The following is a 27,426-nucleotide window of genomic DNA, read 5'->3' as shown; positions in this document are numbered from 1 at the left end:
GCCACGCGGCGTTCACTCACAGGACCGAATGGGACAAAATGAAGGCAGAAGACACTAATGTTCACTTTTAATTGGTCGCGTTGGAGTAGTGCGGGTGGATTTCTTTTCTTTTCTTTTCTTTTTATAATTATGTTTGTGTTTTTGCACATTATCTTCTGAGTGAGGCTCTAAGGCAACGAGCTAGGCAGGAATTTGTTTTATGTTTTTATGGGGCGTCTTGGGGACAGATGATGTCCGCAGTTACTCGATAAAGGCTTATCAGATATGTTATATGTCCCCCTTCTAAGAACCGTTTGATACTGGAAGGCTTTGTTGTGAATGCAACGCCTTCTAGTTGGGGGGAAAAAGTGCCGCAATTTTCTGTTTACCTGCTGCATGGTCTCCTTGATTGTGGTCTTGGCTTGTGTCCTTGCACAATAGTGATGTCTTTCTCCATTTGCTGGCTCTCCCGACGTTTCTCTCTGGTCTCCTGCAAATTTCAACCTCTCCACCTTTGCTTGCCCCCGACATTCAATGCGTCGCATTACGTTTATGCTTTGCCCTTTTCTCTTTCGTGAGATCTCATCCTCCATTCCTTGAACCTTTCTTCACTCTTCTTTGCTTCATCTTCAGTTGGAGGTTTCTGAATTATTGCCTGATGATGATAATGCAGTGAGACTGCACTGAACCTTGCATTAATCAGGCTGCATTATGATGTGTACTCCCTGGACATGCTTGGGTTAAGTCCAGAGTTCTGTGCCTTGCAGGTTTCATGATGTTCCTTTGTTTTCCCCCTTATTGCTTGCATCACAGTAACGGCCTGTTTTTGCAGCATTATTTGATGACAATATTTTGAGATTAATCCGATTCATTCTCAGTCAACTTCAGAAACATTGTGAAAGATATCCTTCTCAATGTTTTACTCGTCTTTAATATTGTTGTGCCATGTAGAACAGCCGAAAAAATTTGAATGGTGGCTTCAAACGATCAACTTTAGACACGATGGCTTAAATTCAGTTTATTTGTTTTAAACTGTCAAAAATGCCACTTTTTGCTTGGTTTTTATGAAGCCCACTAAGTTCAATCGTTTAATTTATCTTGCCTGATGTTTGTTTGTGTTTTTTTCCTCATTTGATGTAATGCCTATAGAAGCCTTTGGATGTACGCAGACGATCCAGTTGGATGTCATGTCTATAGTCCCCTTCCTGTACAGCCCCTTCCAAACCAAAACCAGAGCCGTCTGCTGCTCGTCCTAGTTTTTGTCTGGCCTTGCATCCTGAACCAGGGCCAAGCTTGCTATGCTCTTCAAAGATAACTCAAAGCTTCTATTTTTGTTAATAAAATGATTATAAAAGTCAAAATAAAACACTTGCTGAACATTGATCACACTAGCCACTTTGTCACTTTTTTTTCTTTTGTTGCTATGCCTACTTTTTACTTTTTTTTTTTTTCTGTCTTTGTTTGTACAAGTCTGAGATGACTAAAGTTTTATACTATATTTTCCTACAGAGTTTGTGTTTCAGTGTGAACTAATGATTGTTTTGTTGCTGTAGCTGGGAGGGCTCTGCTGGTGGTTGATTGCGTGCTGAAAATTGGCATGTCCATGCCCAGCTTTCTCTCTCTCTGGAGAAAACACCTGAATGCTCCTGCACTCGATCCAGCCGCTGTGTCCCTTGCTTAAATCTGGTGTGGGTGACGATGATGGGATGGAGGAGCCAGGGTGGATTTAAGAGGATCTGCAGATTAAACTTCTGGCCGTGTGTAGCCTACAGTGACCTAGAGTGTCGCTGCTTTCTCTCTGCCTTTTTGTAACCCTGGTACTCCCCGCTGTCCCATAAGCCATACAACACAACACTGTAGCGCTGCAGCTCGTACTGTAAATGGATTCATGACGAGCAGCATCTTGCTCTCGTCAGCACTCAGGATAGGTCTCGACTTTAGTTTATAATTGTGTAGGTGCTCCCTGCTGTGTGTACATAACCGAATATATAGAACCCCCCCAGACCAACACAGAGTTCACTACAGAAGAGAACATGGGATGTATTTAGCAAATGCGCCACGGCGTCCTGACTTGTATCTGCCGACGACTTCATCACCGTTCCTTCCCTGGCTTTTTTGTTTTTTTGTCGATAGTGCAGAGAGTGGTTTGCCCCATTTCCTTTTCATCTGCTCGGTCTCTGCTGTCGGCACGGTCATGGTATCAGTGGCCGTTACTCTGTAAGGTCAACCATGGTGATTTTGAAGCCTTGATTCAGCACTTTGATTTTTTCTGTACCTCATAAGCCTATATGTACTATGAAGTATAAGTCCTAATAAATTCATGATTTGATATAAATGATTATCTTACTATGTACTCACACACCGGACTGGTTCGCTGACTTTGTATATCTACACTTCATTACTAAGAACTTGTTTATTCACAATACAACCACTTTTTATTTTCATTTTTTTTTAGCTCTACTGTATTACTGCCCTTGTAAAACAGCATAAAAATCTAAAAGATTTATGACATATTTTAATATACGTGCTGTGCAAAACAAAGTTATTCAACCCCCTGAATATCATCCCCTATAAAATCATACATTAACGTATCAAGCATAACATTCGGGCTCCATGCTCAAACTCAGAGCTTTTCACCGCTGCTGAGCTGAAAACACAAGAAATGTTGGCGCCTGTAGCTCAGAAGCTACAAAACTTAACTTGTGGGGCCAATGGAACAGTGGTATGTGTGTCTGGAGAAGGAAGAATAAAGCTCAGTGATGTTCTGCAATTGCTTTGTAAATCCTCAAAAACGTTTGGCTGCCTGTAAGGAAACTGAAGCTTGGATATTTCAAAAGGGAAAATAACCCCAGCGTACCTCTAAATCCACGAAGGTTTCCAGAAGAATGCTTGGAACATCTTAGAGTGGCTGTCACAGCCGCAATACTAAGATCCAATAGAAAAATGGTTGGATTCAAAGAAATTTGTTGCAGCACAAAACCACAGAAATATTCCAGAATTAGACTCCTTTGCAAGGCCAATATTCCTAGAAGTGCCGCTAGGAATATCCAGAATATTCATTCTGGATATGAATAATGGTGACAACAGGTTAAAGCAGAACAAGCTGCTTTACAAAGTAGTAGAGTCATTAATTAACATTTTAGAGGCTGAAATAGGACTTCTTTGTTATTTTGGAGAAATATATATCTTTTGTATTGCGAAAAATAAACAGTTTTATTTAGTCGCTGCAAGTTGCTGATGAATGACAGACTTTGCTAACAAACCTCATATACGAAGAATTAATGAATAAGTTTAATGCAAATATGTAAAATAATATAGCGTATACATTTTCCAGATGGGAGTGCATCCTTTAATCCACCTGTATGAGTGAGCGCATTCACTATTCACCTGTCGGGCTGGGTGGTAACCCTGGCAACAAGAATCTTGGCTCGCGACTACAGTCTGTTTCCATAGAAACCCTCCCTGTAAGGGTATTCAACATTGTAAATGCCATCAACAATCTGACTTTAATGGCTTTTTGAATGATTGTCTGAACTGGTGTCGTCAGAGTTGCATTTGACTTAACAATAGAAAAACATTTAACTTTAATTTATTTTGCGTTAGAACGCGAAAAACCTGCAGACCAATCACGCCCTCGTCTCATCGTCGGGGTAACGGCTGCCTGTTGCTTGGTAACAGAGCCCGCCTCCCCCCCGCTCTAAGCCCACAGCGCATGCGCGACCGTCAGCTGGGCGCAGAGAGGAAGCAGTGTCATGGCGGCGTCCGCTCGCGCCATGCAGTTTACCTTGAGGAAAACGAGGGTCCCGCCTTTGGTGGTGATTTTGGGAGCTACGGGAACCGGGAAGTCAAAGCTGGCGATCGAAATAGGAAAACGACACCAGGGAGAAATAATAAGCGCCGACTCCATGCAGGTAGGAATCCGTTTAACGCAGGGAAGACAGATCCCAACAGGCTAGCAGCCTGTCATCGAGCTAATCTGTCCAGTCTCAACGAGGCAGGTATTTATGTAGAGCCAGAAGGTGAAAATGACAAATTAATAATAATTCGCCTTCACATATACTAGATGTAGTCCGGAATCGAACACGCAACCTCTCCTTACTTCCATGTGTATTCATATGGAAATAACAACCTCAATGTTGTTCCTGGTTGGCATTGTGTTAACAAAAATAAAAACCTCAGATGACACAACTGGAGTGTACATTTTAATGTGGATTTTGTTTTCCAAATCTCACTGGAGTAAAAGTGACTGATCCTTCTTCAGCGAGATGAGCTTGACCATTCCCCAGAACGCTTCTACTACTTAAAATGGACGGTTTGTTGGAAACCTGAATTGAAAGCAACCTGCCACAACATTTCAGATCAACTTTGCAGAAAAAGAAACCCTGCTGTTAAAGAGAGACCGAGTCAAATCATCCTCCGAGTGAGGCTGTGCTTGTTTTCTTTCCGCCTATCTTTTGTTTGCGATGAAGATTAAATTTGTTTGTAAATCTGTTACTAAAATCTTTAATGACAAGCTTTATTTTAGGTTTGAAAAATGTAAGTTTTGATGTGATGTCACCATCCCAGTACCGTGCAGTAATATGACAATAGTATGACATAGGATGCATATCATGGATGGGTAGCGAGCAGGAAATACTCGCGCATGTAAAATGATATCAATTGTTGCTGATTATTGCAACTCCTCTGAATTGAAAGTCAGAGTAAAGACAATATTTTTCAAAAAATGGTGCGAGGATGGTTGTTTCTCCAGGTGAGTGGCCCCACGGTGCGCTGGCGACACATTCAGGGTGTAACCCGCCTCTCGCCAATAGCGAGCTGGGATGGGCTCCGGCAACTCCCATGACCCGCAAAGCAGAAAAGATGGATGGATAGATGGTGAGGTAGGGATGAATGGCGCTCAGTAATTTATTCATACTCGAGTCGTAGACTAGAAATAAATCACAGTTGAAAGGTAATAGTGATCAGCTGAAAGATGAGAGTGGTAAAATTCATCAAAGGGATTAGCCCTGTCAAAGCTGCACCATTAACTGCGCCCGTCTTCCTTTGTTTGTTCTCAGGCTCTGTTGCCATGGATACACACTACACATGTAAATGCTCACTCCCCGTGAACCAAACCTGCTGGTGTCCAGCAGCGATTCCTCTTCCGAAGTCACATTGTGTTCCTTCGTTCTTCACCTTTTCTCCTGTTTCAGCGCCGCGTCTCTTCCCTCGTTTTCCTTCTTTCCCACCTTTTTGCCCTCGAGGGCCTGTTTCCCTGCGGGGAGTGCCTCTTCCAGTAGCCGTCGGGTGCTGGGTAAAACTGGGTTACCTTAACAACAATTCATCCTAGAATATCTCGGCGACAGGCAGCCTTGGTGGAGAGAGGCGGTGGCCTAGTTACGGCACGGCGGCCCCAGCCTATCTCCACAACCCCTGGCTTTGTTGCTACCCGGCAAGTCGGTGTGTGCCACAGTGGGTGAACGAGAGAGGGGGGTATGCAGGCAGAGAGAGAGAGAGAGAGAGAGTGACTACCCATGTGAGAACGAGGCTGTGTGTAGGCTAGCGCCGGCCTGTGTTGTCTTTGGGACAGGAAACAGTCTGGTCTTGTTTGGGAGAAAGCAGCGTTGTGCTGAGCTGGTGCTCGTTCAGCGGCGCGCTACGCCGGCCCGGCAGCTGATGGAGAATGGGCGCACTGTGGCCGCTGGGAAGTGTCTATTGTCCCAGGGAGAATTGGTTCCCACACTCCCAAACTCTCCTATTGTGTTGCCGTCCCCCCCCCCCCCCCCCTCCTCCTGCCTGCGACCCATGCCCTGAACCCACAGCTCATTGGACATGCAGGGGGGGGGGGGGGGGGGGGGGTTAGACACTCATTAAATGAACATGCTATCTGTGGCACGCAACACAAGCGCTTGGCTGTTGCTGCTCGTGAATGAGGCTCTGCCAAATAGTGTCAGACCGCGTTTCCCTAAACGAAGTCCAGCGGGATCCTTCGGTAGAAATGTCACCACCTAGGAAGCTGCAATTATGGGAGCGTGTGTGTGTGTGTGTGTGTGTGTGTGAGTGTGAGCTCAGGCTTTAGGGCCTTGTCCGTATCCACCGCCACACCCAGAGGGACATTGTCCCGGGTGGGTGTCCTGTGTGAACAGACTTAAATTAGCTGGCCATTTTTTGTTTTTTCTAACTGATTTTAAGACTTTTCTGTCTTTTTCTTCTGCTGCAGTCTTACTGTATTTTTTTTATTTTTTTTTAATTTAAATTCAGTCAGTATTTTACTAATGTACAGGCAACACTAATGTAATGCTAGACAACAAATTTAAATGACATTTATTTGTTGTAAAAATTGTGTAATGACTCGTTAAATATCAAACTTGTGACAAGTAGGCCATCAGGTGGCCTTAAACGGCTGGGATGTCCCATGGCTCCAATGTCCTGTTCTTGTTCTTTGGTTCGCGGTAGCATCGTATTCATGTGCCGCGTCACGTCCTCGAGATTTCAAAAGACTTCTTGGAACAACATCCTCCTGATTTAGCATTCTTCTACCTGTAGCACAAAGCAGAAGAAAACCAAGTGGGTCAAAGTTTTTCTGCTGATGAAAATGTTACTGAAAGGAAAATCAGGACGATCATTTCCTTGTGATCCTCTCGTCCTCCTCAGAGAGCCTGTGAGGGACTCTATTCCCCCCCCCCCCCCCCCCCACATAGTTTCAAAAAGCACTGCATCCCACTCTTAAATATCTTCACTCAGATGTTTCTTTAATTGAAATTCCTGCAAGAATGATCAAACTGAGCCAAGTAACTTTCCGCCCCTCTGAATCTTCACCTGCGTCGTTTTTTATTGACGAGCTGCAATGAGAGAGGATCATTGGCCGTAGACGGGATGCAGGAAGCTGGCGGCGTTGGTGCACTTCAGAGGCGCGCCTGGAATGAAACGCTTGTCTCAGAGCTGCGATCGTCGCTTGAACGCCGCCGTGTTTGCGCTCTGCTGCAGTTCGGGTCGGTAACGGAAATATTCCTCACTGTAACGACGCTGACAGCTGCACAGGCACTTATCAGTATGTGACATGAAGAATGAGACGGAGGCTTTTTCGTTGCCAGCGATGATGGGGAAAAACGGCTACGTCATAATAAAGTGCAACGCTGTTACGGCAATCTTCGTTTAGTCTCAGGATCAGACGAGACATTGATTGGGAGGCGAATTTCACTGCGTTGAGTGTCTCAGAATTCATTCCGTTTTAGTTCACGAGCGCCTGAAAGCCCTTCCACCAAATGAATAGCAAATTGATCATTATCGATGTGGAGGCTGTTCAAATTATGAGCAAATTGATTTAACTCGACACTAAACGCACGCTCTCATTTCTGTGCATGAGTATATTTCTCACGCCCTCCAAGCCGACTTTTCAGCGCATTAGCAAGCAACATGTTGTCCACAAATTATGTTGATTCACGGAAGGGTGTAAAAAATGGGGGGGGGTATTTGTGTGAAGAGGTTTGTTTGTGCGGATGTATCACCAAAGGGCAGTTTAACAGGTCATGCCTGCACCAGCGCTTCAGCTTGTGGGACCGTCGGAGGCGCTGGCGACCTCTGACCCTTTGCTTTATGTGCGTTTGAAAGGAGCCGTCGGAGGCAGAATGAGCGGCGAAAATTGTGACGCAGACAATTTGGGGTTGGAGTTTTTGTTTTTTTTTGGTTCAATGGAGCAAATGGGCCTCGGCTGCCGGAACACTGTCGTGAATCTTTACGGCAAGCATATACCCCCCCCCCCCCCCCCCCCCCCAATAAAGCGACTGGAACGGGGTCTTTCCCGGGGATCATGTCAGTGCTTGAGGGGCACTTTAAAGGCTGTGCTTCTTATTAGCCAGAGGTTGCTGTTCACATATGCAATACCAGCTGCTGATCTACGCATTAAACACATCCCACACGCTGAAGCGGGAGCTATGTGTTACATCCTCCTAATTCGCTCACAGGCATTCCCCCCCTCCTCTCTCTCTCTGTTCTCTCCCAGTAAATGTCTTTCTCTCCCGCTCTCCTCCTCCCACTGTCTCTCTATCTGTCTGTGGTGGTGATGACCTGTCTGGGCTCTGACGTACGCGTTCTCGTCGTAACTGAGGCGATGCTTCCTCCCACCTCTGAGCCGTGATGCATCTTTTTAAGTAATTTAATCCTGTGTAGGAGCCGAAAAAGCAGAGTTTACGTCTTATTGTGTGTGTGTGTGTGTGTGTGTGTGTGTGTGTGTGTGAAATTGCTGTCTGCGGGTGTGGCGTTGCGGTCAATGCTATAGTAAGGCAGCTAGGGAGGATGCAGGATGGGGGGGGGGAGGAAGGAGGGGCCCAACGTCATAAATGATTTATTAGTCTGGCATTACTGGGCCATTCCCCACAGAGAAACAAAGAGAGGAAAGGAAGATGGAAGGATAAACTGTTGAAGGATGGTGCCTTGAGGGGGGGTACAAAAGACGAGATGTGTGGATTGGTGTTTTGTCAGAAGTGTCTTGGAGGAGAGGATTAAAAATCAAGCCGCTTAAAGTTTGGCTGTGTAGGTCCGGATCGAACGGCCGGGATAAGGATGTATTTACTCGTTTCCTTTCTCAACCAGTGAGACTCCAGCTGAGGCTATATTTTGTCTCTCTGATCTATGAATGCAATGAAGGTGTATGTTATTGAATAATTACGGGGACGCCCTATTCGGTGTCTCCTCAAGGCTAGGCAGCTAAAGCTATCGACGATCCAGTCTCGCAAGAACGCCGGCCTGAAGAGCAGCCAACATTTCGATAATGTAGTGACGCCGATAACTTTGTTTGCCTTCCCCTTTTCTGTCATACGGTTTTCTTTTATGAGGCGGAATACACATCATAATATAAATCCCATAAACGTTGAAGAGATGCTGGTAACGGCTGAAGGGATGATTACGGGAAAGGATGCCGTGCGACTGCGACACGGTTCCTCAGAGATTCACCTCGCTCTCTCTCTGTTTGTTCTCCAGGGATAGTTCGGTAGAGCGTTCACGTGTTTTTGGGGGGAGCTCTTGAATGAGGAAGCGCGATCGTCTGTAGTTTGCTCCTCCTGGTTTAATGGCGTATCGGCGGTGGAAACGTTGGTCGAACGTTAGTGTGACTGCTTTGCTTCATCGCCCCGTTTCTTTTCCTGGCTTTCGCTCAATCTAAATTTAGTTCTCAGTGAGTGTTTGTTTCTCTCCCTGCCTTTCTCCTTTCTCACCCTTCTTTTGCCCTCTTGCTTTCATTCGGCCGTGCCCCCCCCCCCCCCCCCTTATTCATGTGGCAGAGGAACAGCTGTCTCGTGCAGGGCCTAAGGTTGGCCAGCCAGGCTGGCTGCAGCCTTTGCAGAGCTCTAACAGTGATCTCATTGTGTCTCTCTCTCTCTCTCTCTCTCCCGCTCCCTCCCCCCTTCTCTGTTACATCCATTTGAAAGCAGGAAACGGCGGCGCCCATATCAGCTGGGGTTCCATTGAAGTATATCAGGGCGAATTATGACGTACGCAATCAGAGAAAACCGGTGATGTTTTGGAGACGAGGTCCGAGAGGACAGACTTTGATGGTTTGGACATGTCCAGAGGAGAGACGGGGACTATATTGGTAGAAGGATGCTGAGGATGGAACTGCCAGGGAACAGGGCTAGAGGTCGACCCAGGAGGAGATACATGGACGTAGTGAGGGAGGACATGAGAGTGGTTGGTGCTGGGGGGGGGGCGATGCAAAGGACAGGGTGAAGTGGAGACGGTTGATTGTTGACAACACCTTAATACAGGAACATTTCTAAAAGCTATATATAAATAAAATAACCAGACTGAGTCATCCGTTTTCAGTTAAGGGGTAGCTTTAAAATCTGGAAATGTCGTTCATGCCGTCATCTCCATATTTGCTGATCATTAATAGAGAGCCGCTTCCGTCTTCGTGTCGGAGTCGACCTGCCCGCCACTTACCTTTTCATGTCGCTTAACGTTTTTTGGAACAAGATTATTTTAAACCGTCTCCGTCTGTGATGACGGACATTTCTCTCGGCTTCGTTTGGTCGCCGTTCAGGTTTCTACTTTGATATTGACATCGTACTGTTTTCTCCAGAAGATGTGTGGAAACATAATTGATTTTCATCTTTTCCTCTTTTAAGATTTTAAGCTTGAACACTGCTGCAATTTGTAGCCAATTTCTACCTCCCGATCCCAGAAGTCTTTATTCCTTTCACACCAGCCCCCCCCCCCCCCCCCCCCCAAGCACTTTTCTTTTCCTATCTTCCACTCAAGGGGCTCCTTTCATTTTCTGCCTTTCACTCCAGTCTTCCTCTTCCTGCTTTCACTCTTGGGTCTCCTTGCCCTTGTTAAGATGAAATTAAAATCATTGCAGTCAGGAATCCATAAATTTACGTTGAATTGTGGTTGCATAACGCTTACTTATCTTGCCTCGGTGCCAGGTAAAAATGAACAATTGTGTGGAGGAGGACATGAATAACTTCATAGAAAAAGCGTGAGAAGCGATATTAGCTTCTTTTCCGCCCCTGCGTAATGCTCTAAATTTAATTACGTGAGAGAAGTGAGGTTGTTTTTCCCGTACAGGTCGATTTGACCCAACTTTATTCTTTACTCATTGTGTGTCGGAGGTGCTTACTGGCACATTTTCTTCACATCGCCTCAGTGAAGCTAAGAAGTAGTTCCCTTGTTATGCGGCGAAGAGCGAGCGCCGGCAGAAGGCGAGCGCTAGCGGAGCGGAGGAAAAGGTTAGCGGTGAGGCTGTTGGTTCAGCAGCAAATGTACAGTATCGGCTGTTAGTCAGTGAATGAAGATAAAGTGGAGCTCTCTCGTGTCCTGTTGTTAAAGCTGAAGGGGCCTCGGCGCGCTTGCGTGACGGTCGATTTGATCAAGGCGCTGCAGTCTGAGGCAGAAATAGTTGAAGCTGAAGGCGCATTGAAACAAGCCGAGCTTTTCCCAGCAGCCAAAATCACATTCAGTCTGTATGAAAAACAGTTATCTGGCTAACCGTCGCCATCAGTCACAAAATGAGAGGTGTGATACACACGAGAGACCGTTTCCATGCAGTGGTGACTACTGCTGTACTTTCATCTTGTCCCGTGAGGGGTCGCCACAGCAAACCAACCTTCTCCACTTCACCCTGTCCTTTGCATCGTCCTCCCCAACACCAGCCACTCTCATGTCATCCCTCACTACGTCCATGTGTCTCCTCCTGGGTCGACCTCTAGCCCTGTTCCCTGGCAGTTCCATTCTCAGCATCCTTCTGCCGATATAGTCCCCGTGTCTCCTCTGGACATGTCCAAACCATCAAAGTCTGGTCTCTCTGACCTTGTCTCCAAAGCGTCCAACCTTCACTGCCCCGTGACAAATGGCCAAATTCCTCCATAGTCGATGTGTTTGTCAATCTGAACTCTGAAGTCATATGTTCGGAGGATATTGTGCAAACTATACTTCCTACCTTCATGAAGCTTTTTACTTATATTGACATTCCTATTTTGGGTTTTCCACTATCCTTACTTCTTGAGTTTTCCATGGGAAGATCTTCTCCATGGGTAATAGCCCAAACAGCTCAGTGTTCTACACACACTAAACGAATGAAAGGTCTTTTCATGTACTTGGGGATGCATGTAGGTGGGTGGGGTGGGGGGGGGGGGGTATGATCTCCAGATGACTCTTGTTTATTTACATAACGGCAAGTATGCAAGAACTGCTGGCGTCTTATGTGATGTTTAAGATCCATGTTGAGGAGCGCTTTCTGAAAACGCGTGGCAACGGCAATCATTTACCGTCCCCGTTACGTGGAGGTCAAAACGCCCCTCGAGTTAATTTCCTTCCTTCGCGTCTTCTTAGCTGCTGAGTGCAACTCGTACTCGCGTCATGATTGTGGGCCATGCACCGAATACGCCGTCAGAAACGCCGAGTTGGCGGCGCTACTACAGCCTCTCCCGGCTCGAGAGGCGCTCGACTCTTATTTACAAGGTGTTTGTCTGATTCTCGCTCTTTATAATCTTCACGCTTATAGAGAGAAAGCAAAGGAAGGCTGGTGTTGGATAATGTGTGCAATTTTCCCAGGGAGCATCGTGTTCTCTGTAACAAGTACTGAGTACTCTTTTGTCTCCTGCAGTTCATCCTTTTCTCGCTCGTCATGCTTTTTTTTTCTTTTTTTCTTTTTCGAAGAATCCCACAAACCTTCATCCTCCTCCATTTGCTCTCTCTCTCCTTCATCCGTCTGTCCATCCATCCATCCTGACAACAGTGTCGTGCAGAGAAGCTGTGAATAATTTATCAGGCTGGCTTGTTCTTCCCTTTCCTGCGCCTCACTTTGTGCTCGCCGCCGTGGCACCGATGAACGTTTGCAGAAGTAGAAGCAGCCCCATCCGTGCACGTTTGCTGAGGATGTGAGCGATACGTTTTGCTGCTCGCTCTGGGTGTGCATGTTTGTTTCATCGTGAGTAATGTTGCCTTCCTTGAAATAGAACATCTAGACAACCGGAAGGTGCTTGATTACAGTCGGTTCAGGTTTTGGCCGTGTCTTGCATTGCAAAAATACTTCCTTCAGAAGCACAATATTGATATCAATTCTGATGCCTGACTTCCGTTTAATTTCAGAGGCTGAAAAGTCCATACATGTTTTTCTCGATTTCAGCCGTACAAAAGCAGGTTTCTCATGTCTGCTTGTCAGAAATAGTAGCCGCTGCCTGCGGGTTTTAGTCGGCGGTAGAGCGCTAACGTTTTCAGCTGAATCATTTGAAATTGGCCAGATTAAAGATCACGCTGCTAGTTTATCCTGACAATACTTTGATTAGCTTTGAGGACATAACCTCAATGTTACAAGGTAAACTAATTTCCGCACAAATCGGTTTAGTTCACTGATTAATTCTTATGAAACGCATGACGTTTCTCTGGTTTTTATTGGCTTTTTAAAATGAACAAATTACCAAGGCGTGTTGCCAACGTTCCCTGCTCTCATCTTTCCTCGACTACCACTTCACTGCATCCCTGCTGAGCTGACTCCACACAAATTGTAGACTGTGCATGTCCTGAAAAATAACCTGAAAAAAATACAATTATATATACCGGTATATAGTGACTTCTTTCATCCATTCTTTGAACCTTTAATAATAGTTGCGTGTTCATCAGGAGACCAGTTTCGGTCTCAGTACCCGGCTGGGCTGTTCATAATTAACAGCTGCAGAAAAGATTGTTTTATATGTTCCTCAGAGCAAAAGTTTCTGTCCTCTGCAGAAATAATTTGGGAAGTTTTTGGCTCATTTTTCTCTTGGTTTTCCTGAAAATTCAGCCTGATACACTTTCACAATCACACGGACATATACTTTAATTCATTCATGGACTAAGCACAGGTGGCATTTCATGAAAACTCAGGGACCATGTTTATTGTTTATGTTTATGCTTATTCAAAAGAAACCTTTGTTGGCCACTGATGTAATGTGGACAGACAACAAAAGTAGAAATCTAACAAAGGCATGACATGCAGAAATACAAGCTCAAGGAGAATCCTTATCAGACTTGGAATTTCAGGATAGTCAAGGTTGTGGGACAAGGATAATTCTTGGATAGAAATAGTCCTCTAGAAAGATAAGACATTCAGCATCCCAAGGCGCCCTTTCAAAACACCCTCGACTCGTGTGTGTCTGAGAATGAAAATCCCGCCTGGCCGCTGCCTCACGCCCAGCTGTCAAATTCCCAGAGGGAGCCGCCTCGCTGGCTGATGTAAAACGGAGCGAGTCGGTGTGCATCGTCATTTACAGGAATGGTCGGAGGCTTTTCACGTGGACGGCGTGACTCGTTATTGCTCGGGACTGTCGTCACTCTGTGCCTCTTGTGTTTCTCCTTCAGGTCTACCAGGGGCTGGACATCATCACCAATAAGGTGACTGCTGAGGAGAGCGCCCAGTGCAGACATCACATGATCAGCTTCGTGGACCCATTAGTCACCAACTACACAGTCACAGACTTCAGGGACAAAGCCTTGGCGCTAATATCCTTTCCTGGAAATACGTTCAGGCACGGGAATATTTTTCATTCCCCTCCGCCAGATTATTAGCTAGTTGAGAAAGGATTTAAGCTGTGGCGTGCATTAATTGATCCGAAGGCGCCTTTTATGTAAATGAGCTGTTTCATCAGTGTGTCCTTGTTTTGTCGGCGTGTCTCGCTGCAGCTGTTGCACTGAAAATGAGAAGAGAGAGAGAGAGAGAGAGAGATTATTATTTATAGAGGTGTGTGTGTGTGTGTCTCCACATACGCAGTCTGGGCAGTAACACACTCCCACCGACACCGGCCGTCACACAGATGTGGAGAGGGGGAGACGATAACTCGAGGCGGTATTAATAGATCAAGAAGGCATGCACAAAGACGGACACACACTTCTCCCTCGCGCACACACTCACACAGTGCGGCGATGGGGGGGGGGGGGGGGGGGATGTGGTAGCTCCAATAATAGGCTCAGTGCAGTGCAGGGGCGGAGGGAAGACGGAGGGAGATGTAGAAAGAGATGATTAGAAAAGGTAGACGCAGAGGATTCCAATGTAAAGGGAGGCGTGTGTGTGAGATTGTGGAGAGGCATGAGAAGTTTAACGATGCAGGACTCCACCGTGCTTCGTCACCGATCGATCCTTCATGTCTCCTTGATTCAAACCCTTGTTTCTCCTTCGTTGCTTCCAGTCTTCTAGACCTTTTTGTTTTCCCTCCCTCCCTCCCCTTTTTTGCTTGTACTTGTCACTGATCACCCCATCTCATTTTCCTCTGCAAACAGAGAAGCAGACATCGCTCTAGTGCGAGGGAGGTGAGGGAGGTGAGGGATGATTGGACTTTATCTTGTTTTACCATTTATTTGATTATCCCTGAGTAGAGACGATGGGTAGGGGAGGAGGGGAGCAAAGGAGAAGGTGCAAGATACGAGGGGGGGTATGGCTTCCTCTGTGTAATTAGGAAAGTTCTTAGAAATTGCAATATTAATGCTTTTGTGTTGCACTCTAAAATTCCCATGCAGACCAAGTTGACATCCTCAGATTGTGTTTTATTTCTTTACATATTAGTCAAAAACATGCAGAGAATTAATTGAAATTTCATTCAGTCATTATGGGGGTCCTGAAGGAGCCTGGTTCACCGGCAGGAAATGTGTTGAATGTGTTATTGCTGCTTTAAAAACATACAGAATTCTTTAAAGGTCAGAGTAAATATCTGCCGGTCGTGTCACCAATCAATCGTGTGTTTGTTTTATTTCTGGTTGCCTGAATGTATTGCGTCCGAGGAGTGTTTTCTCTCATCCACGCATTCTGATGCTGCTGTAGGAGCGTAAGCGTATCACCATGCCAACCACACTGCTCTCAGTTGCTTTAAATGCAGAAGAGTAAAACGTACCGACCTCAACACTGCCGTCGTGGTCCTCTCCACAACGGTACGGTCTATTATCGATCTCAAGAGGTATTGCTGTTTGTCAGAGGATTCTCTTGCAGCTTGAGCGGCAGTAAAAGAGCTCCGCTGGGCAGACGATGGTGATCGCCGTGCATTCACACACGAACGTCAGTCCAGTTTCACCTGCCGCCATATATGATATATTAATGCTCTGTAGATGTGCACCAATCAATTCCATCCTTAACACGGTCAAACATAGGCGACGTGCACGGCAGGAACAAGCTGCCGATCGTTGTCGGAGGGACCAACTATTACATTGAGTCTCTGCTGTGGAAGGTCCTGGTGGACACCAGGGTGAGTGGGGTGCGTGTGCGTCAGCGCGGTGGATCCTGCCTGTCAGTGCTTAGCATTTAAGCTAAGAGACCCGACTTTACGCGGCACATTAGAGTCACTGATGTGCGTTTTCATCTTATTTATTTCCATCGCTGATCCAAACAGACAATGTTAATAACTTAAGGCCCTAAAAGTAGCGGTAGGTTATTTGGTTGGCAGCGTTCAAATCTAAAACTTCGTGTTCTCGCAGCAGGAGAACGAGAAGTCCGGCGTCGTAGGAGATTCTTCTCCCAACAGGAAACTGGCACTGGAGGAACTGACGGGAACCGAATTGCATAAAAGGCTGATAGAGGTCGACCCCAAAATGGCTGCCATGACGCACCCCAATGAGAAACGCAAGCTAATCAGGTGATGCAGCGGGTGATGTTTGTGTTGCACCGGGATACGTAGCAATATATTCATAGCTTGACACGTCCCATTATTGATTTGTTGTCCTAGTGATGTACTTCTGGTGCTAATTTGTTGCTACTGTTAGTTACTAGCTCAAGGACCGTAGCAGTTCTTGCTAGTGGTTCTTCTTGTCCAAATTGTGCAAGGGTTAGCTGCTAGCTGAAGCTAAAAACGGCTTTCTTGTTTTATGTGAAATTATTTTGATCGATATCTCTCGTAAACGTAACATAAGCACAAACATACAGTATGCAAACACTTTAGCACTGCCAAATGTTTTTAGGCTCGTGGGTTTACCTTTTCTCACCTCTAGGATGATACGTGTGTTTCATGGTACATAAGAAGTAGCTCACAATGTTTTTAAGCTGCTCGTGTTTCCTGTGGGTTCCTGAATCTTACTCCGGCTCAGGCTGACAGTCGCCATCCCATCAGGAGTGTCTGTTAGCGCACACACACACACACGCGCACACACATAACCACACAAGGCTTGATGAGTAGCAGTCGGTGGTCTCTGGGCCTGTGTGTCAGCCGGTTAGGTTGCCCTGCTCTTCTGGATGACAGGCAATGACAGGAATCATATTTGCTTCATAACCTCGAATTGCACTTTATCGCTTGTTTTTTTTTTAAACTCTTGTCTCGTCTTTTAAATTTATTGTCTCTGTTGCAGTCATCATTTAGGCTACGCTCAAACGTTGACTAAATTTGTTCCACATAAGGGAGTTGGACTTTTTCCATCTGCACTCGATTTAATGGATGAGAACATGGTTGACTCATCTAATCTCAGTTTCCCCGCAGCGGCCGGACGTGCAGGAACTATGATGTAGATTCGTCAGGCGCTGGTTTTCATTAGCTGGTGTTCACTAGCTGGTAGTTTTCTGCACACAATGTACAGTAATACCTCGACATACGAGCGCTGTGACATACGAGTGTTCCGAGATACGAGCAAAATTTCACTTTGAGATGCAAGCGCACGAACATACTTCCAGATGCTGGCGCTTATGATATAATTATGTGTCTATCTAAAGAGCAATTACATTGTTTTTTTCCATTGTTATAGAATTTATTTGTGTGTTTTTAGACAGCTGGAATGTATTACTTTTTTTTCCAGTTATTTTATTCGGGAAAAATGTATTTGACATACGAGTGATTTGTGTTATGAGCACAGTCCAGGAGCGAATTATACTCGTATGTCAAAGTATTACTGTACTTTCATTATCCACAGAAGTCTTCAAATCCATCAGGAGACTGGTGTTCCTCATAGCAGCTGGCTGGAAGAGCAGAGGGAGCAGGAGGGAGGCAGTGAGCTGGGGGGGGCTTTGAGGTACCCGGACCCTTGCATCTTCTGGCTACATGCTAACATGGATGGTAAGCAGCCCGAACAGCGGAACAGGAATTTCATTTGAATGTTGCATGTTCATTCGGAGGCTTCAGTGCAGCATGAAAAAACTCCTTTCTGTGCGTCCGTCTAGTTTTGCTGCAACACTAATGGCGTTTCTCGCCCTCTCTGCTCCCCTGCAGCTCTCAGCACGCGGCTGGATGCTCGGGTGGATGAGATGTTGGCTGCCGGACTGACAGAGGAGCTCAGAGACTTCCATGTCCGATACAATCAGAAGAAAGTCCAGGAGGACAGGTAGGAAAACATGATGCTGCTCATCCTGAATGAATTCGAACCAGGTGGTGTCACAGTTTCAAAGTCAGTCTGGATAATTCCTTGGCTTAAGGAAGAAAGCCAAAGAGATTTTAGGATGTTCTGAATTTTCCCTGCTCTTGTCAAACATGGTGTAACACATGATTGATTACAAATTTTTGATAATAAAGTTATTTTTTCAAGTGCAATGCCTCAACTTAACCTTACAATTTTAAGAATGGATTGAAATCTATGCCACATTCTCTAAATTCTTCCTTGATGAAGCCGGGGGTCGGCATTCTGATGCCGCATTGAGCTGCAGGCCTTGGGGGGGGCAGCTACAGATCTGGTGAACTCGCATGTTTGTGTTACACCCCCAGCTGAGAATATCTTCAGAATGAGGAGACGGTGGCGATATTGTGTTATGTCTGTTACAACAGAACATGACAGTCCCGGACTGATGATTCCCAGATGCGCGTACATTTACAGCAGTTTGGATCAACCACTCCAAATGCGAGTCCGAGCACACCGAAGCAACTCGATGCGGTTTTGAGCTCGTTCCATTTGTGTGCAGCGGAGCGTTCCTCTGCCAAGTTCAGTGGGAACAGAAGCTGCAACTTGTGTTAAAATGTGCTGCACCCTGACTTTGTGGGGTCTGCTTTTGAATTCGAAGAGAGTGGAGGCGGACGCGCTGCAAGGCTATTATCCTCAGGGCGTCGCCGGGCGGACTTCCTGGTGGCCCTGGAACAAATCGCTCGCAGCGTTATGCTGTCTGTCGAGGATGACGTCGGCGTCACCAGGATTCTTCCTCATACTGTCCAAGCCTCCCCTGATATTTCCTTCATAATAACCTTATGAAAGGTAGAGCGCCTGAGCGGCGGTGTTACCATGACGCATAAAATGCAGCTTTCGCTCTAATTATTACTAACATAGGACCAAGGTTGGAATATATATATTTTTTGAGCTCCCTGTTTATGACTTAAATGTGTTTAAACATGACAGATGCAGCACGCGAACATTCCTCCGAGTCTGTTGGCAGCGGATGTTGATGTTTTATGTGTGCGATGGGGTGTGGCCATCTGCCCTGGAAGCTTCCACTTTTCCGTCCCTCCTTTTTCTCATCACCCCATCCCACCTCACCCACTGCCACATCCTCCTCCTATCCCTCCTCTCTCTTTCTCCCTGTCTCCTTCCATCTCTGCCATTATTGCCATCTCAGCAATCTGATCACCAAAGCACTTTACTCCCCCCCCCCGCCCCCCCCCTCCCTGCTTCTCCCTCCTCCGTCCGTGTGTCTTCCTCTCCTTCACCATCATGCATCTATCCCTGGCTGCTGCGGTCAGACATCAAGGTCAGATCTCTCCCTCCCTTCCTCCCTCTCTTCCTCTCTCTTTCTTTTCTCTCTCTCCATTGAGTCTACATTTCCTGCACTGTCGCTATTCTCAAATTTCTGCCTCTGGCTGCCCAGCCGGATTTATTTTTATGATTTCCTCTTGTTGTTTCAGTTACAAGAGTATGTTACCGACATTAAAAGGATTGATAAATGTGCATTAAAAATAGAATTGTTGTACTCTAAGAGACGACATCTGCTGCCGAGGACAAAGGGGAAAAAGTTCAACAAGAGGACAGCTTATTAATGTTTTTACATGTTCAATGTGATGATTTTAATATCAGAATGCAGTGCTTTCATCCTAAACATAATGAAAGTCAGTCCTGAGATGTCCTAATGGATACATCTCAAGAGGTTCTGTGAATGAAAGCCAATGTCATTCTTCCATTAAGGCAGCTGTGTTTAAAAACATACACTACTACTGTACTTTCATCTTGTCCCGTGAGGGGTCGCCACAGCAAATCAAAGTTCTCCACTTCACCCTGTCCTTTGCATCGTCCTCCCCAACACCAGCCACTCTCATGTCCTCCCTCACTACGTCCATGTATCTTCTCCTGGGTCGACCTCTAGCCCTGATCCCTGGCAGTTCCATCCTCAGCATCCTTCTGCCGATATAGTCCCTGTCTCTCCTCTGGACATGTCCAAACCATTGAAGTCTGGACTCTGACCTTGTCTCCAAAATACTTACTGCCTCATTTTTAATCCTATCCAAACTGGTCACTCCCAAGGAGAACCTCAGCATCTTCATCTCTGCCACTTCTAGCTCCGCCTCCTGTCTTTTCCTCAGAGACACTGTCTCTAAGCCATCCATCATGGCTTCTCTCACCACTGCAGATACTTTCATCCACCCATTCCAGCCTGCCTGCACACGGTTATTCACTTCCATTCCACATTCTCCATCACTCTGCACTGTTGACCCTACTTGAATCTGTACTCTGTTTACGCCTGCTCACCTTCATTCCTCTCTTTCCTAGAGCAGACCTCCACTTCTCTATATTTGCTCCCTGCAGATCACAGTCATTTGCAAACATCCTATTTTAAGGGGTACCCAGATGGGTATTCTTTGTTTAAATGGGGAAAATGAGATGGATGAGGAGAATAAGGAGAAGGTGACATCAGGAGTGTGAATGTTGAACTTTTTTTGTTGTTTAAGGATAAAGCTCCTCTCCTCTTCCTCCTCCTCCAGTCAGGACTATCAGCATGGAATTTTCCAGTCGATTGGTTTTAAGGAGTTTCATGATTTCCTGACTGCTCCTGAAAGTAGCACCCAGGAGGACAAAGACGCACTCCGGGTCAAAGGTCAGCGAAACACCCGGTCACAGAGACACAGAGATGAATTCAGATCCACCGGTTGATGCACTGGTTGAATTTCCTTAAGATTTCTGTCCTGCCTGTCCTCCGTCTGTAACAACCTGTTTTTACTTTCTGCAGGCGTAGAAGCTTTGAAGATCGCTACGAGGCGTTACGCCCGCAAGCAGAATAAATGGGTCCGTAAACGCTTTCTTAACCGTGAGTACGCTTTGCCCGCCTCATGCAGTGTATGCTTATTTGTTTCTGTGTATTTCTGGGTGTGTTCCACCCACATTGTCCTTAGCAATCAGATTCTTGAGTCCATTAGGCACACAATAGCCCCCCCCCCCCAGTCACTCCCAGGGTCTGTTTGAATGCATGTGTAAAACATGACTGTTTCCACAGTCATGTTTTACACCAGCGGTCCCCAACCTTTTTCCTGCCACGGACCGGTTTCATGCCGGGCAATTTTTTTTACAGACCAGGGGGGGTAATTAAATTTAAAAAAAGGAGGAACATAATCTTACCAATAAACTTTATATTATGCACTTGCAATAACTATTAAACAATTATTATGCCAATATCTACTCACCATAAGTTGTGCTCTCAATAATTGCTTCTGTCCTTCATGGGCACGTTTTTTCTTTTATAAATTCCAAGTTCTTGTCTTTTAATTCAGGGTTCTCGGTCTCTATGTGCCGAAGCAGTTTGAAGGCCGCAAGTTTACGGCTGTTATTTTTAGTAACGTATCACGTGACCAAGAAAATTTGCATGCAATTGTTACGTTGGAGAAAATCTGGTTGTTTTTCACAATAAAACACTTTTAGACTCTAATAATCGATACAACTGAAATTGTCTCAATGAGTTATTCTTTCTGTGCGGACCGGTACCGGGCCACGGACCGGTGGTTGGGGACCACTGGCTTCCACCACAGCAGGACCTCAACGCTCCCTTTTCTGTCTGTGTTCCTACCCGCTCCACTCACCATATGGCCGTCATCATGTGTGTGTCTCTGGTTCCCTGTGCTTTTACACATGCAGTGACCGATCTGATGTTGCTCTCGTGTGTCTCTGCCTGTTGAACCATCAGTGAAACCTCCCATGATGAATAACTTCCTGACTCAATTTGCAGATCAGATTATTTTCCTTTGTTTTATTCTGATTTTCATATTTTATGACCATGGGTCGGAAGGAAATGTTTATTTCTTTGGCAATAACAATATCAATCAGTCAACTCCTGCAAGCTTTTAGGGAAGCATTTCTATATATGATTTTTAAGCGTTTTTTAACCCTTTGTGCTGTTGACGGATGGAGATGAGCGTATGATGTACGCAGATTATCCATCTGGCATCTTTAGGAATTGGGCATTTTTAAACATCCAACTCAAAGATGAACTCATGAATACAGATAACTGAGAAAATGTTGAACACAAATGTGTAAAACGTTGAAATGACGACGTGGTGCACTAATCTCGGGTGGCCACCTTGAAACTGTTGATTGCTGACAGCCGGTACGGTTCCTGGAATCACGCGACTGCAAGGTGGTAGCTTTATTTGACAGTTTTGAACATGACCTATCTCAAAAGCTACAGCATCTGGGCTGCCGTTACTGGTGGCGACGGATGAGATCAACTTCTAAGTGTTAAAAGTCCTTCTGTCCCATGAACTCTTTAAGAACAAAGACAAATTTTAAAGGTTGTTAAAGGAAATTCTGATATTATTTAAACTAGATTGTAGTTGGCATTCTGGTGTAAAGCATTTGGGATGTCTTGCTTCAGATACTGGTGAGAAAATGAGATTCATTCCATCCTGGAGTCCATTCAGATGGATTTGAGGGTATTTATTTCACTGTGCAATGATTTTCAGATTTGACTTGAGGAGATATAATGATCTGAAGCACTGCCATGGCAACAAGTATTTTATCTTTTGTTATACCTTGCTGTGACACATTCTTTTAACATGGTATTCTGATTATAATGAAACTTGCACGTTTCACTTGCAAACAGTCTTTCACTGACATTGTGCTGCAAAATTCACTGTCGTTTCAATTCAACCAGCATTTTTAGATGATTTTCAAATGTAGTCTAAGTATCCTGGTCCTTTCCCGATGTATTTCTGTATTCATCAGGGTCACTGCCTTGAAGCGTTTGTCCGTTGGGCTGCCTTGTCCTCAACTCTGGTCGGGATTGTCCTCTGCCAAGGTTTTCCTGTTTCACCCCACTCTTCCCACCTTTCCGTCAACGTTGTTTATTTTCTCCTCGCTCCTTTGCCATGACTGCTGACCTCCTTTCTATTTCATCCAAGCCCCCCCCCCACCACACTCTCATACGAATGCCAGCAGGTCTCAGCTGAGCAGGCTAATCTCCTGAAACATTACAGAGCTGCTGGGAATGTGCCCCGACCACACAAGCTACAGGGTCAACGGGGGGGGGGGGGATGTGTCCCAACCCAAGCATGCAGAGACTAGTGGGTCAAAGGGAAAGACAAATTAGACGTGACAGAGAGCCCCAGCCAGATGATGAAGTAGGCTAGCGAGGCAAGACTGGTGACCTCGATGTATGTAAAGTCTCAGAATCACAAACCTCAACGGCACAATTTCATCCCAGTTTCTGTTTTTAGAAACGGTTGTTGTGGGAGCAGGATGTGCATTTATTCTCCCGCAGTGGCGATTTAAACAGCCGGCCGGTCGCAGAGCTCGAATTAAAGCGCCATTAATTTGTCTTGCCTTGAAGTGTGTCTGCATGTGTGTGTGTGTGTGTGTGTTATACTACTGCGGTCATCGCGGGATGTTTAATTAATGGATTTAATTACCCAAAGTAATTTGGGGTTCTGTTAATTTTGAGAAGTAGCAAATATTTTATGGGGGGGGGGGGGCTGTGCTGTCAGGGTTCGCCTACGTTTCCTCTTAGACATGCACATGAGCGCTTCGGTACGCGGCTGCAGTTGGACTGAGGCCCCGTGAGTTAAGTAACAGAGGTGTAGGTATCTTTGAGTGAAGGAGACGGGTGGACGGAGAGCGAAGGTAATTTGAACCAGCTGGGTCAACGGGCGGGGGCCGGGTTTACAACCTTGTCTCCTAACAAGTGTGAAGCTTTCGTGTCGACACACACAAACAAATGTGTGACCCGGGGGAGTCGAGCCAGGAAGGCTGTTCCCACAAAGGTCTCTCTTCCCTCTTCTTTGGCCACCTGGAGTGAGCCAAAAAAAAACAACAACAACATTATGAGATAATTGCTCGTCTGAAAATGCACCCTTCTTGCAGCTCGTCACTCGTTGTGTGTCTCTGCTTGATATGTAGCATATTTAAGATTTAAAAAAGCTGCCTGCTGCTGTTACGGTGGTGACAATGACCCAAAGCAATATTAACTCCAAGCAGTGATGATGAACTGTGTGCAAAGACATTATGATCATAACAGCTTTATTAAAACTGACTTCACAGACCACCCGACATAATTTGCTAAAACAAAGAAGAGGAGAAAATCCCTCTGGCTTAATTCCGGCTGCGCTTAACATGAAAAAAATATTCGTATAACAAAAGGAGCAAAACACCAAAACTAAAATCCCATAAATGAACTTAATTCGTTCCATTTTGCTAAAACTGCAGATATATGTTACCTAACCTGCTGCAAACATCAACAACAGGAGGGAGATAGAAAGTGGAAGAGGAAGGCGGCTGTTAACTTCATAGAGGCAGCTGTTGCGTCCCAGTGTGGACGACAGCCAGATAAGCACAGCTGGTCCTGCAGGCGCTGCCCTGAGACGGCTGGTCCGGTCTTTATAGCACAGTGCACGCAGTCACACAACCGCGCTCGGCAAACACGAGGCTAACACGAATTGACTCCTGGCCCATTTGTTGCAACAGGTGGACGACTCTCACTGGCAAGCAGCTGCCTGGCGACAGTCGATGCTTTCTTGTTGGCAGGCCCCCTTCTGTGTGTTTGTGTGTGTGCGTGTGGGTTGACCACCCTGCTCTTTGTCTCTTCAGCATTTGATATCGCCCTTTATTCACTGCAGAGTAGATTAGCAGAGTTAAATTTCAGCAGATCCCAAACAAGGTTAAGGTGGAAGGGGGAGGGGGGGTCCATCGTGCATCTGGCGGCATAGCTTAGTCATGTCTTTCTCTTATTTACCTCCACTCCTCTCCTCCCGGTGGGAGGTTGGCGTTTGCAAAGGGGAATTGTTCATGGGGGAGGCTGATGTTGACTGCGATAAAGAAAATACAGTTAGTTGAGAGGTTGCTGCAACCGAAGGACACGGACCGGCACCTGGTGAGGTGTCTATAGAGCCCCCAGGGATGAGGGTTCCAGCACTGCAGGTATTGCAGGTGACGCTTGTCGGCACCATCACAAAAGATTAGCCCTCGAACACACGCCACGGAAACATGAGGCTTCTCACTAACGGTCGCTGTTGTTTTTTTTTAGAAAGCACACAACTAAAGTTGTGACGCAAGACGCACTCCAGATGGAGTTTGAGGTGGCAAACACACTTCAAATACATCAATACATCTGCAAATCCTTTTCTAACATAAATGAAATGGAATTGATTGATGTATTTGCTCTTTCTACTTTTGCTGTTTCCGTTTATTCACGTTCTTTTCAAGAGAAAATGTGACTGGATGGTAGATTACACCAGCAAATTCAGACCCAAAAGGGTTTTTAAATGTGACTCGTGTTAAGAACCAGGCTAAAATATTAATAGCTGTCAGGGGGGGGGGGGCTGTGTGAACCTGTTGTCCCCACAAACACTCATTCCTCTAACAGACTCAGTACAGTTTGTTGTACAGATGATGAGTAATACTATGTTTCCCCGTGTAATAATGAACTCTCAGACAGTTCCCAGTAGAGCCGGTAACTTCAGGATGTCCGCTGCCCTCGGCTCCACGCTTCAGTCTGTGTACAGAAAGGATTAAGCCATAATGACGTCGACTAGCTGCGCCTCATAGGTTAATGGGGTTCATTTGCACGAGTGCTTCACGCTTGCCACGTCTTTTACCCTGCGATCACCAAGTTGTGGCAGCGTCAGTTAGCCCGGTCTCCTCATTGCAAGAAGGTTCTTAAGAACCTCAGCGAGTAACCGGGGAGATTACCGTTCATGGTCCCTGGAGAACTCCTGACCTTGATGGTCCTCTGTAACCACCATCATTTCACAACATTCATTTATCAAAATACTTCAGAGTCTCTAAAGGAGGTACGACTTGATGCCCAGCAACGGCAACGACTTTCTGTCGCCTCCCTGATTAGATTTTTTAGAATCATCAACAAACAGGCCGTCTAAAAGCATCTGTATTGTCTCCGAGCGGCAGAAGTTGCGTCGTGGGCGCCTGTTCCTTTAATCAAAGCAGGGCAGACAAGCAGGGCAGGGTCTGGTGCTGCTGTTTAATGCTCGGTCCCGGCCTGGAGACTGCTGACGGACGCAAAATAGAAACATGGGGGGCAAGAGAGCCAGAGGGAGAGAGGGAGGGAGTGAGAGCCGAAGCAAGACTGATGGCAAGACAGAGACAGACACGAGAGAGCAGGGTGGGGAGGAGGGCGGGATGCAATATTGACCCAGTGTGAGTCAGCGGGTTGACTGAGCTTCAGGGCGTGGCTCCGACACATCGCTGTCAATTTCCCAGCTACTACAGAATTTGTCCCGAAGTCCAGCTCCTCTTTGAAGTGTTTCTTATTTGATGTCGTCATTATATTTTTTAGTAAACTTGTCGTGAGAGTTGGAATAATATGAATATTGGACACGTGGAATTGAAATACTGGCTATGAGGAAACTGGATTAGAGTTACTGCCTGTCTGTGTTCGGCTTGCAAAGTGCATGATGTGTGTTAACTGTGCGTTCAGGACCGGGAGACAACGTGCCGGCGGTATACGGCCTGGACGTAACGGACTTGACGAACTGGGACGAGACGGTTCTAAATCCTGCACTGCAGATATTAGACAGTCTCAGAAAGGTGAGAACTCTAAACTGGTCCTTAAGCAGCATTGATCTGTTTTAAATGATCAAACGAGTCTTCCTGTTTTTCATTTCTTGATTATTTGTAGTGTGCGTCACTCCATTCCTTTCTTTTATCCCCATCCGTAACTTTCTCCTTTTGTACCACCAAACTTTGCATTCCTTCCTTTTCTTTTACGGTGTTTTCACACCTGACTTTTGCTTTGCTGCATTTTTCTTTTACATCCTGTTCGGTAGGTTTTATTCAACGAACCCTGTAGAGTTTTGAATCACTGGGTTTTATTGCTTTTCGTTTGTAATAATGAACGTGAGCGTGCAAAAGTAAACGTGCTATTCATACCCTGGTGTGGGTTTTATGCGATTCTGTCCTGGTACCACCATTTTTCTTTTTTCCAATCAATCAGGGTGACGAGCCAGCGATTGCACCAATCAGAGTTCAGGGGACGGAGCAGAGAAATAAACGGAGCCGCCATTCATGTGACCTGTGTGACAAGGTGATCATCGGTGACCTGGAGTGGGCAGGTGAGGCCATCAACCCTTAAACTGGTTTGTTGGCAGCACACATCATCATTCCTTTCTGCTTCGTGCTTTATGAACACGGTCCATGCGGCCCTGTTTTTGATGCTAGTAACATAAACATCAGGTCTTCTTTTTTATTCATTATCAATCCACAAGTTTCACCAGGATAAATGAAACCACGCTGCTTTGTGCTGAATGCTTTCCCTGCAGCTCACCTGAAGTCCAGAAAGCATCACTATCACGTGAAGAAGAGGAGGAAGTCTGACCATCCTCACGTTCCCGCTTCACCCCCTTCCTCTGCAGAGACTTTGCTCTCAAAGGACTCGTATTCTGCTGCTGTTGCCCCGGGCTACAGCGAAACTTCTCAGGAGTCTTTCCGAGACGCCAGGACAACGCATGAGGAAGTACCGGTGACATTTTAGCAGCAGCATCGGCTGCATTCATCTTCATTAAGGTCTCCAACGCTGTTCTGCACACGCACCTGAATATGTCTCTGCAGTCCTTGTAGGGTTGTGTTCTCAGTTCCTCTGGAGTCTAACTCGGTTACCTTTACTCTCTGCTCGGTGTTGTT

General features: G+C 45.9%; 1 protein-coding gene across 1 annotated transcript; it reads left to right on the top strand.

Moving 5' to 3' along the window:
• Positions 1 to 3,731: 3,731 nt before the first annotated feature.
• On the top strand, positions 3,732 to 27,426 carry trit1 (tRNA isopentenyltransferase 1). Its single transcript, XM_068747338.1, has 11 exons — positions 3,732 to 3,890; positions 13,792 to 13,932; positions 15,564 to 15,662; positions 15,892 to 16,049; positions 17,311 to 17,453; positions 17,607 to 17,718; positions 20,292 to 20,404; positions 20,537 to 20,614; positions 26,225 to 26,334; positions 26,741 to 26,858; positions 27,066 to 27,426. The coding sequence occupies exons 1-11, from the start codon at positions 3,732 to 3,734 to the stop codon at positions 27,275 to 27,277; spliced, it is 1,443 nt and encodes a 480-aa protein (XP_068603439.1). The 3' UTR covers positions 27,278 to 27,426.

This window comes from Brachionichthys hirsutus, chromosome 13 (genome assembly GCF_040956055.1).
Source record: "Brachionichthys hirsutus isolate HB-005 chromosome 13, CSIRO-AGI_Bhir_v1, whole genome shotgun sequence".
Taxonomy (NCBI): Eukaryota; Metazoa; Chordata; class Actinopteri; order Lophiiformes; family Brachionichthyidae; genus Brachionichthys; species Brachionichthys hirsutus.
This window is presented reverse-complemented; position numbering and strand designations above follow the sequence as displayed.

What these genes read in the sequence shown, in the direction of transcription:
- trit1 (XM_068747338.1), top strand. Translation starts at nt 3,732, where the DNA reads ATGGCGGCGTCCGCTCGCGCCATGCAGTTTACCTTGAGGAAAACGAGG. An exon ending in TAAGCGCCGACTCCATGCAG is followed by an intron (nt 3,891 to 13,791) that starts GTAGGAATCCGT and finishes TTTCTCCTTCAG; the next exon opens with GTCTACCAGGGGCTGGACAT. An exon ending in CCGTAAACGCTTTCTTAACC is followed by an intron (nt 20,615 to 26,224) that starts GTGAGTACGCTT and finishes CTGTGCGTTCAG; the next exon opens with GACCGGGAGACAACGTGCCG.